Source organism: Clupea harengus, chromosome 10 (assembly GCF_900700415.2).
Source record: "Clupea harengus chromosome 10, Ch_v2.0.2, whole genome shotgun sequence".
In the NCBI taxonomy this organism is placed as follows: Eukaryota; Metazoa; Chordata; class Actinopteri; order Clupeiformes; family Clupeidae; genus Clupea; species Clupea harengus.
In genome coordinates, this window is record NC_045161.1 from 28,274,317 (window position 1) to 28,286,360 (window position 12,044).

General features: G+C 43.9%; 1 protein-coding gene and 1 long non-coding RNA gene across 2 annotated transcripts in view; one reads left to right on the forward strand and one right to left on the reverse strand.

The window, feature by feature from the left end:
• ttll7 (tubulin tyrosine ligase-like family, member 7) overlaps window positions 1-7,666 on the reverse strand; it is a 22,414-nt gene extending 14,748 nt beyond the window's left edge. The window contains exons 1-3 of the mRNA XM_031574712.2: window positions 7,589-7,666; window positions 5,721-5,794; window positions 2,440-2,575 (exon numbers count right to left, since the gene is read on the reverse strand). Coding sequence (XP_031430572.1) covers window positions 2,440-2,575; window positions 5,721-5,794; window positions 7,589-7,663 — 285 coding nt within the window. The 5' untranslated portion in view covers window positions 7,664-7,666. The remainder of the gene's footprint in view (window positions 1-2,439; window positions 2,576-5,720; window positions 5,795-7,588) is intronic.
• Window positions 7,667-7,828: 162 nt separating this feature from the next.
• Window positions 7,829-9,389, forward strand: LOC116222052. Its single transcript, XR_004164425.2, has 3 exons — window positions 7,829-8,182; window positions 8,727-8,770; window positions 8,884-9,389. It is a non-coding gene; the product is annotated as an uncharacterized LOC116222052 (long non-coding RNA).
• The last annotated feature ends 2,655 nt before the right edge of the window (window positions 9,390-12,044 follow it).

A 12,044-nucleotide genomic window follows, 5' to 3' on the forward strand; every position in this document is an offset into this window, starting at 1 on the left:
TACATAGAACAACTAGAATAGAACAGCAACTGAACTTATGATTATGATTGATGGGGGTTCAGGCCCTGGGCTCTGTAAAGCGCCTTGAGACAGTTGTATTGTTTTGGTGCTGTATAAATAACATTTAATTGAATTCAATTGAATCTCAATATTAATAGATAAATTCATAGATTAACAGATAATGTTGCTTAGAATGGTGATTCATAATCTCTTTCCTATTTTAATATTCAAGACATGTCCAAGAAGAATGAATATTTTCAGAGAGACAGAGTATGCATGTCATTGTTACCATTGAAACAGTAAAACCACTCAGTCTCTCTTTGTTTATGTGTCTAAGGCTGGGTGATCTAGATACAAAAATAATAATAATAATAATAAAAATAAAATAATCATCTGAATATGCTGAGGAGAAATGGCAAAACGATAATTAAACTTTACATAGCATAATGTGTAATCAGTGCATCAGTACTTTAAAGTTAACAAATCATATTGTCATATCTAAGTAGTTCATCTAATGCGTTCAACTGCATACAAGACAGGATATCTTAAGTACTGTCAAAGACCAAAGACCAAAATATGTTTGGGTGTTTCGAACATAAAACACAATTCTGGATTTAAAAAAAGAATACACATAAGACAATTGTAAGCCTACACACATAGCATACATCACAGAGCTGTAGGGTAAAGTATGTAAGTAAGTTCAGTCAGTGGCACAGAATGGTGTTAGGAAGGTGTTTGAAAATATTACTTTATGAGTGTATTATTATTTTCTTCATTTGGAAAATGGTTTGGCTTAGCAGCCAAGTCCTGAAGGTCCACCACAGGTGTTGCCTTGTATGACCTCTTTACTTTGAAATATTATTTAAGCAGTGGCGTTAATCGAAATATTCACAGAAAAAAATCTTGTTCACTTGCAACCGTGGGTTTGAATTATTACGATACGGTTTTAAGCGGCTTTTTGTTGGGGGAATCAACCCTGGAGAAATACTTTAATGTTATAGCATTTAAACGCACATTTTCAAGTATTTTGAGACGAGAAAGACCACAGAAATGCGGTTAGATGTTAAAATGGATACTCGTTATTATGGATATGGTCATTTCTCATATGCTATCTTCTTCATCGAATATATCGATATTTTTCGAAAATACTGCCCAGCGCTAGCGTCTTTGCGACTGTGTGTATGTTACTGCTGTGTGTATAGACTCTTCACCCCAGCGGACCTACGATGTTTATAACTGTGTGTAGTGAAAGCCAAAATGTCTGTTGCACTCCCAAATCTCATAATGAAGTATTTGCCCTAATACATTTCTGCCATTAAACACCCCAAAAGAGGCCCTCCAACGGCCTTCCTTCCACAGCATCGGAGATTTGGCCTCTAATCCCCTCTGTGTTCGCGAGCAGCTTGACATTGTTAATAAAATCAAGATTAAACGCTGCTGGTGTGAAAAGGCAAGCCGGGGAGAGAACAGGCCGGTACGGCGTGGCGCGGCGCGAGAGCACTTATGTCTGAAGAGGCTTTGGTGAAAGAAAAGGTCAGGGGCTAAAGAAGGGTTGGCACGGACGCGCGCTGCCCGATCGCCCAATCCAATCGCTCCCCAAGCCTAAGCAGGCTTCTGCACCACGGGAGCGGCGTCACGCGGCCGCTGGGCTCGTCCCAAACATGGCACCTCTTGCTTCTAGCTCTTCCTCTGGCGCCTGCCAACGTGACAGCAACTAACCCCCTCCACACATGCACACACTCTCTCTCTCACACACATACACACATACACACACTCTCTCTCTCACACTCATACACACACTCCCCCGCCTTTGCTCTCCCTCCCTCATCACCCCCTCCCAAACGGCAAAGCGCTTCTTCAACCAACAGCGCAGGAGCAGCCTTGTGACTTTAAACATTTAACAAGCTTTTCAGAGTGAAGGTTATTCAGCTCTAAAGTGTTGCCCATTCACACTCCCTGCACATAAAGAAAAAAAAACAGAAACGGCTCATTCATATACCCAGATGCCCGTCTCAGCCTTGGAACACTCCTCCGTCTTCCCTATTTTAAAACCAACATCCTGGGGCTTTCAAAGAAAAACACACAGAGCGGTGATGAACTTGAGCGAAATGAAAAAGGTGGTGGGAGAGGCCTTTGACAAAACCGCCCAAGACAAAGACGGCTTGTCAGAGGTCATAAAACATTTAAAAAGTAATTTGTTGTGTGTCTGTGTGTGTTTAAGGGGGTTTTGTATGAAGGTTTTAAAGGGCTTTTATACAAGGACATGGTGAAAGAACACACACATTATCTAGCCCATTCTCTTTCTCTTACTCTACAGAAGAAAGAGAATCTAAATAGAGGAGGAGAGGGAGAGAGACAGAAAGGTGTGTGTGTGTGTGTGTGTGTGTGTGTGTGTGTGCACGGCTGAGCACTAAAGCCAGCCGAGTCTCAGGTACATGCCTTCATTCGTTTCAGAGGATTATTCATTTCCTTTTGAAGTGAGGCCGCTCGCCCGGCGAGAAATATCTGAAAGGCAGCTGAGAGGAGGCTTTCATACTTCTCCAAGAGCAGCTTGTCATCTGGGGGGTAAATACGTCTGAGAGAGAGAGAGAGGGAGAGAGAGGGAGGAAGGGAAGGAGAGAGAGGGAGAGAGAGGGAGGAAGGGAAGGAGAGGGAGAGAGAATGAGAGGGAGAGAGAGAGAGGGAGAGAGAAGGAGGGAGGGAAGGAGAGAGAGAATGAGAGGGAGGAAGGGAGAGAGAGTGTGGGTGAAAAAGAGTGTGGGAGAGAAAAAGAGCGAGAGAGATAGAGATGGATGGGGAGAGGAAGGGAGAGAGGGAGACAGTGAAATGGGATGGATAGGGAGAGAGGAGGGAGAATGGGAGACAGATGGAGGACGAGAAAAAAAGAAGGATGGAGAGAAAGAGAGTGAGAGAAAGCGATGGTGTGATACGGAGGGGTGAATGGGAGACAGAGGGAAGACAAGAGGGACCAAGATTGAAACAGAAAGGGAGAGAAAGACAAAGGAGAGAGTGAGTGATGAAGAGAGAATGACAAGCGAGAAAAGAAGATTGGTGATAGGAAAAACCTTTAGGTTATTTTTATGCGTCAGACACATCTCGGCAGTTCTTTAAAAGTACACTTAAAACATTTATGTACGATGCATTAGTTCACACTTCAAACTGGCTGATATTCCAACTCCATGTTAGACATGTGTCTGAAGCCCAAGACTAAACTAACGGCTTTGAATGTTTATTCTAAACTCACAGGAGACTAGAGTAGAATAAACCACCTTTTATATCTTCATAGTAAATCTCTAAATTCCTTTATTGTTTGCTTTAGGCCAAAAATAAATAAATTACATTTGCATGCCTGAATGAATGAAACACCAAAGGTGTTAAAAGACTGATTGACTTGGGGAAATCTCTGTTATAACCCAGTCTCTTTCACAATCCTTGAACAAGACCCAACATGAAACTGGAGACTATAGACTCTCGATCGGTCACATATGGACTAAGGCTGCACCTTTCTGAGACATGTTTGTAGATAACCAATCCAGACTAACGTGCTAATACTGCTTAGTCCAAGTATTTCTGTCGGCAATAATTCTTGTCTTGATCGCTGTGTGCCTGGCCTTTTCTAATGGCTCATGTAGCGACTCGCCCATTGTTCTGTGGCATTTCATACCTCAGAGCACGAGAACGATAGAGCATCACATGAGGATGCATGCAGATCAAACATTAGGCTTGTTTTTGGATTAATCGAATGCTCCCAAATAAGTGCACGTGATGATGTGGAGACACGCGGCTCCCGCTGTTGCTGCACTGGTGAACTAAAAGGCTGATCACAAACACTGAGGTAGATTAGTCATCGTGGAATACAATCCAGCAGATTAGCCTATTTACTCGCTGAATAAATTAGCAGCTTGATAAAATCCAGTGCCATAGTAATGAAGCCTGAGTTGAAAGCCACCCTTCAAGGCTGATGTGTACTTGACTCAATTTCGGTTTTTTTCTAGTCTGTATATGATGAAACAACATGTTTTCCACAATATAACTGAAATATAACTATTATAAATATTATTTGATTTAGGCATAAACTATCCTTTGGTCGTGATCATGCCCATGTTTACTTCTCCTCTTCTCTGAATAGGAGGTCAGTTCTGCCTCTGTCGGGTGGTGAAAAAGCTTTTGTGTGTGCAGGGACTTGCACAGAGCCCGGCACGACGGTAACCGTTAATTGTAAGGCAACTTTAAATTGTGCAGGGTCACATGTCTTAGAAACTGGATGACCCCCACTCGTATATAATGAGTGATGGAGGCAGTAATGACCACATGTGGCGGACTGACTTTGAACTAGAGCGCCTGCGTCTGAACCTCGTTTAATTTAGCGAAGGGCTAAGTTAGTTAGGAGCCTCCGCTAATGAGCGTACCTAAATCAACTCCTGCTGCTGCGCATTTAGAGTATCAGGCTCCTTATTAGTCCCACGCTGAGAAGGCTTGTTTGGAGGTTACAAACAGTAACCCACCTCCACAACAAAGAGCCTCTCCAGCACAAGCAGGAGCAAAATGCAGAGGAAAGAACAGCAGTAGAAATATCTACTCGTCTCGGAGGGTAAATTACTATAGAGAGTGTTTCATCCATTTGAAACATTCCAAACCAATGGCTGTAAACAACGTCAATGGAGAGGAAAAAGCTTAATGTAATGGGCGTCAATGGAGAGGAAAGCGCTTAATGTAAGATAACGCGATGCAGGTGCTGCAGCCGTTCTGTAGACGGTCTTTTCTAGCGAAGTCTGTCAATCACTTTATTGCCAAGTGTATCTTCGCCTTCTTACGATATTGTAGAATAATTTTGTTAAAATGTTTGCAGATATCAGCTTGGGGGAAACTAACTTTAGACACTTAGACTTAGACAGGAAAAGTGACGTGGAAAATAGGCTATTTTGTCATTGAAACACATGGGAATGCGCAGAGCTACACATTGTGCTGCAGCCAGCAAGCCAGCAGGGGCACTAGACCTGCGGTTGCTCCACTTCTCCACAGACGATACACTGTTTGTTACAGTCATTGTTCCACATCAATCCAGAGCTCAATGTAGCGATGCAGATTCAAACAGCAAACAGCAAAGGTGAGGGACGTTTTTGTCAAATTGTGGGCAGGTTTAATGTGGGCAGCCCATCTTGTCTATGCTGACTTTGACTACCGTTCCCTAACTAATTACGGTCTCTAAACTGAGCACTGTATTCTCAGCTCAGCTCAGCTCATCACCAAGTGGGGGAGTCAAATCTGGCCATGCAACACTAGTGCCCTGATGAAAGTGGCAGCAGCGAGCTAAGCCTTCACATCAATCACTGTGCACATATGCAGCTAGACAGCTTCCACATCGCAGTTCCCATAGACAGTCAGCTAGAACAGAGTTGGCCCAGATTTAGCAGACCCAGGTCTATTCCATTTGGGACAAGTCAGGGGGGTCCATTCACTTTGACTCTTATTGTCTTCATGGGGAAAAATACGCTTTCTCTCTCTCTCTCTCTCTCTCTCTCTCTCTCTGTGTTATTTATACCCAGGAGAGAAAAGTGCTCCACGAACGACCCCGTTAAACAGAGAGGAGCCAGAAAGGCTCTCCCACAGGATCTCCCTCATAAGAGATGACTGGAGCAGGTCTGGCTCAGCTCTGGCCCAGGTCCGGCTCAGAGTCGGCGGATAACTATGAGGTTGCTGGTTACGCGTCCAACTCTTACCTGTAGTTCCCCAGGTGCCTCTTTTCATACTCCTCCCTGGAGATCTGCTTGCGGACCTGGACGAGTCTCTCTTTCTGAAACGAAGAAGAGAAAAGAAGAAGGGAAAGATGGGGAATAAATTAACTCCGTTGTGCCAAGATTCATCCACTCTTGAGTGCCTTTCCCCAAAGTGTCATTGAATAACTACCATCATTAAATGATAGAGACAATCTCATGCTCAACTATAGGGGATAGGGGATTCTCAACAACGCTGTCAGGAAACGTAGTTCAGAATAGCAATGCAACAGTGTTTGGGTTTTTTTCTATAGAAGGTCAGAGAGTAGAGAACTGAGCAAACACCACGCAGATAAAAAAGCCTGTGCTCAACTTTTGTTTATACAGGTGACAGCTCGTGATTCTTACAGATTTAATACCGCTATTCCTTTTAACACAAAAAAAAACATAAATGGGCAACTGTCGGCAAGGCAACTGGCCGGAGACGTGTTGGTGTACTGCCTATTACAGCCACCTTTCACCATGACCAACCCCAGTTGAGCCGTACAGGGGATGCATTACTGCATACTTTAACTCCAGCTGATAGATCGACTAATAAAACAGTAAAACCAACACCTTATGGTACAATGCTCTCACCTGCTTAGGAAGCTGGGAGCCAAAATTGCAATAACTAAGATCATGAATAATAGAATACCCACGTTGTAACCTGCGCGAGGCATTCAGAGGTCGAAACTCTAAAAGTTATGGCAGTCTGTTAAATAGGGGTCCATCGATATCATTGATCTGGTGATCAGATACCCACACTGCTCTCCAAAGGATCAGCTGACACCATAGACCATGCAGACTTCAGGCAGGTGCTGTTTGGAACTACTATCCTGGTTTCAGCGGTTTAAGGTGAATCCTCTGTTATAAGACGATAAAAGCCCACATCATTACGTATTATCATCAGTTATGTGTATGTATTGAACTGTGTTTTTGTTGTGCGCTCTATGTGTCGTGTGGGCGGGACCAGGGATGCTAAGATTACTCTCATGGACGATAAAAAGCACAATATTTCTGTGTCAAACTCTGTTTTCACCTACGGAAATAACATTACACTACACTTGTGTAGTCGCCTGGACTTTCACTTTTAAGCCAGAGCAATCATCCACAGTCTCTGCCAGTCCTCATCAATATGATTAGCGCTCTGACTGTCCTTGCATCTGGGTCGTTTGAGATGGTGGCTGGTGAGATGAACACATCTCAGTCATCGGTGGCGTTTGATTACTTGATTACTATTTAGTGTTTAATAACAGGCTACACAACATGATCTTAAGCTGGGGCATTGAAACATGTATTTTGATGTAATTGTGAGTTTTTAAATCAGGACTCCATAAATAGGACAAATGTGTGATTTGGTTCATTTACTTGATTGTTGGGCTTATGAGAAACGTAGCAGCAAATGGCCTCATTTTAGGGTATTCATAAGACAGCTCTTCCCATGCTTTCATTTTCAAAATAAAAGTCTTCAAAGGATTTTAAAGACATTCACACAGTTAATGCAAAAGTCCTTACAAAAGTACATACAGTACTTATACAGTAAAGCCGGGCCAACACGAAACACTACGATACTGTCAACAGTTAATGTAAACACTAAATGTGTCAACTTACTGGTTCTTTTATTTGTTACATAACCACTGCTACAACGTTTCTAAAGCTACAATGTATTTTAATCTAAATTGATCATTTTCACCAACACTATCAGCTCACCCACCCCTCCAGTTATTTATTGTTTGTTTGTTTGTTTCTCCACAGTACATAGTGCACATCTGAAAAAAGATCGATAAATAAAAGGTGGTGTCCACACAGCTGGTCATCTGTGAAGCGTAGCGTACCAGTTCCTCTCTCCGGCGCTCCAGGGTGTGCCGCTGCCTCTCCCGCTCCGAGGATCCGGCCGAGAGCCTCTTCATGGAGCCGTGGCCGTAGAGCCGCCGCTGGGCCTCTGCCTTCTGCTGGGCCAGGTTACGCCTCTTATCGCTCGCCCTGATCACCGCAACACACACACACACACACACACACACACACACACACACACACACACACACACACACACACACACACACACACACACACACACACACACACACACACACACACACGGCGGTGAGAGCATAGAACGCACAGAAGCCTCTAGCAAGGTGAGATGCAGGGGTTTCTTTTGTTTTTGACAGGATTTGTTCTGTCTGTGGGGGGGTAAAGAAAACAAAGAAAGCTCACTGACCCTTTACATTTGTAACTGCACTGTGGCAGCAGAGGCCAGGCTATGTTCAGGATTTATGGGGAGAACTCCTGTGTCCACATCACCTTTTTTTTCTTCTTTAGTTTTTCTTCTGAAAACCCTTACTGTGCAAAGACCTCACCAAACATCGAGCTATTGATCTTAAAAGAGGTGTCCACACTATTCACTGGAGAATCTTGACTGGGCAAAGGTAAAAGTACTTTCCTTTTATTGAGAGGAAACTAGTCACATTTTTCCTGGCAGAGGAAAGAACTTAGTGAAGTATCATCATACAGGTTGTACTGGAGCGATTTGAAATATAGTGGGTTAAGACACAGGTAAACCTGTGCGGTGGGTTAATACACAGGTAAACCTGTGCGGTGGGTTAAGACTGTGACACAGGTAAACCTGCAAACCTTACTTCAATATGGCCATGCCACATCATTGCACATCTCATGGGGAAAAAGTATGAAACCGAGGAAAATGCCATGCCTGGCTTAGAGATTTTAATCAAGACCACAAAATTATTTAGAAACATAGAAATGAATACTTTTTAAAAGTAACAGTAGTTTTGTCTATCTGTCTATTTGTCAGTGTCTATTACTGTGTTATAGAAGACTAGTCTGCATAAAAGCACAGTTGCACAAAATATGACATTGATAAAATAAAAAATGGGTTATGCAACTTCAAATTTACCTAATAAAAAAAAAGAGTCCACAAGGTGTGTGAGCAATATTTTTCATTATATTTTTCAGTCGAGATCAGTTACTCTCCAGAGAGGTGTCTTAGATCTCTGAAAGTAAGACAAGGCCTTGTTAAATAATATAAATATAAAATCAAAACATTTTCAATATTCTTATGAAATATCATATCCAAGCTTTATGCATTAATTCATGCTATTTTTGTTGTTAGTGGTCATTCATCATCTCGACTAAATCTTTCCTGTCAAACTACTACAAACACAGAGGGAAGCGTAACTGAGCTTCTCTAGCCATCGTGAATTATCTGCATTCATGGAGGCTACAGCATGTCAAGTCAGCTAACAGAGTTCTAGAAGCTCGCTCACAAAGGTAAGCACACAAGTTTCTCAACAGTGACAGAACAAAATCCCCCATTGCAAGACACCCAAATGTTCCCTCAAACTGCATCTCTGCACACAATAAAAAAAGAAAGATCTAGAAACATCCAAAAGATTTCAAAGTTTCTGCTGCGGAACGAGCGAATCGATAGCACGTGAAACATTGAAAAGCCTTGGACATCTCAGGGTTAAATGTGTGCTTTTTGTTTAATTCTTCCCTCCTTCTCTCTATAATGGGGCTCGGGAGACTGCGTTTGATGATTCCAGAGAAATCAAACCGAGGGCAATGCTATGCTGCGCTGCACTGCACTGCACTGTGCTTCTGCGGCGGCAGCGGCGGAGGAGCCTACCTGATGTTGAGCAGTTTCAGGGCATTGAGCAGCGCCCCCTTCTTCACATCATAATCGATCCTCTGATCGGTGCTGAAGCTTGGAGCGCGATTGATCTGCAACGAAGAACAAGAGAATAGTGTTCATCCCGTATAAGACCATTTCAAATACAATCCTTAGACAGTTTTTTTTCCCCATCATTGTTTTAATGAATAGGGCCTTTTCTTTGTTACCTTTGACCTTGCTACCCATATCCTGTTCGGCCAAAAGGGCAGCTGTCATTTAGTCAACATACCGTCAGTCACGTCACAGCAGTGACAGAAGCCCCTTTGAACGAGATACAACCTTGACCCATCCCCTTGACAACGAGATACTACCTATACCCATCCCCTTGACAAAAACTCAGAAAAACAAGGAAAACCTTGCCCACATCTGAGCTGAGTCTGGACTTTGCCAAGCTACATGGATGAACAGACAGTTCCCAGGAGTGAAACAGAGCTATGCAGTACAGTACAGTACGCGGCATCTGAAAGAGGTCCATTGAAAAAGCCTGCAACGGCCACCCTCAAACACAACAATGACAACATCTCTTGGGGGGGGGGGGGGGTAAGAGTTGTCAGGGAGCCTGAATGCGGGTATCAAGTGTTATTTGTAACATGCCAAAAATCAATCACTCGTCATGGTCTAGGAGCCGTTAAAAGCAACAAAGGAAGTGAAAGAAGGGGCGAGGCGGCCCTGACTGAGCATCTGCCTGCTGGACAGCTTAGACCGCAGCAGTGCCGCGGTGCCACCGCCAAAAGACGGGATCAGATAGCCGAGCCGGAGCGGCAGGAGATAACACCTATTCTCCGCTGGGAGTGAGACACGCCACTGAACCAGTCATTTGACCTTTCAAGTGAGTTGGGGTTGGGGCAGCAAAACACCTCGAGATAACTACCTTTTATTTTAAAATCTAAAATAAAAGGATAAAAAAAAGAAATGCTCCTCCATGATTAAGGGTCAGTAAGGGTTTTTCTACAACATTTAAAATAAAGGACGCTAATTTCTATTCACATAATTGAACATGTTTAAGAATTAGGTCTATACTGGAGGAAAGTGCTTTTACTGGTTACAAACATTTCCCAAAGAGTAAGACACTATTTCCGTGTTCGAGGAGAACGCTTGCGCTAGACTCAAACAGCATTCCATAAAAAATTAAACACGCTTTCCGTGGTGTTTGGAAGCGCTCGCACCAATCCCAATTCCCAACCGTACTTCAGTGAGACTTAAACATTCTTACTGCTGAGGCGGCGGAGGCTCGGGTGAGATCTGGGTGCCGTGCCCCAACACCAGACGGGGGGCAGAGCGTCTGGAAATGAGCGGCCCGTCTCCGGCGCTGGCTGCCTCGAGAGGGAGCCGCTGGAGGGGGGAGTCCCGGCGAAATCTAGCCTACCCCGGCTGGATGCTAATCCCCATCACAAAGGTGCTTACTGATGTGTGGGAGGCTTAGGAGTGAGCCGTAAGATAATATTTACATCACAAGCGAGCGGCGCAGGGGTGAGAGAGACGCCCCAAGATGGTAACAGTGGGCTAAATCAATGAGTTTTACTGTACCGGCTGTAACCTAGCAGGCTGGTACACCCCCCCACCCACACCCCCAAACCACCAAAGTCTTTGACCAAGGCTTTGGGAAGTGCAGTGATACCCAGTGAGAGCTGCCCTGCAGATGGTTTGGCCCAGTGCACGCTCACGCACACACACACCCACACACACACACACACACACACACACACACACACACAGGGAAAAAAACACAACAAAGAGGGCCTCTTCATGTTCTACAACACAGGAGTACCCTCCGATTTATAGTGTCAGGCATTTAACAGCGGGAATTGTTCTCCCCTGCCGCCCTCCCCCTCGTTTGAGCAGTGCTTTCAGTCAATGGAGAGGGCACTTATCTCCCACTTTCCCATTCAACTCATCTTTCCATTGGGACGTGGGACGGGGGAGACAGATCACCATTTTTAAATTTACATACCTCTGAAACATAATAAATAAAATAAAGAGTGCACTAGAGTAAAGATAATTCTAGTTCACTGCATAATCCTCTGAGCATTTCAGCTTTTTTGATATTCTTTCTGTGTCTGTCTTTCACCTTTTTTTTTTCCTCTGTGATTTGTGGTGTCAATCTGTCATTCGCTGAGGACTGGGAGTGAAAGGATGGCGGAGCTGGTCTGCGCTGCGCTGAGGAAGTCCGGCCGGTGTGGGGCTAATGAACCCCCCTAGCCTCTAACCCCCCCCCCCCAGTGAGCCCGCTAAGCGTCTCTGGCACGGGCTTGAAGACTGGATATGAAGGGTCATTCAATAAAAATGTCAAGTAAAAAGGAAACGCTTTTTGATTTGACCTCTTGCCCTTTCTGCATTTATTCTGCATCTATTTACATGTTGTTAACTCAGAGGGTTAAGGGCTTTTTTTTCATGATGTATTGTTCGAGTCCCCCTTTACTGCAGCGAAAGTAAGCCTTTCCTTCTGCTGTTCACTATACCTACTCTTCACTATTTACTATTTTTCACACTTCGATAGTTTTAATTCACTTGATAGTTTTAATTCATAAATAATATATAGAAACAGTTCCGTAAGTGCGTTAAGGTCCACAGTGATTCCATTTACGCCTGCAATCAGCCCC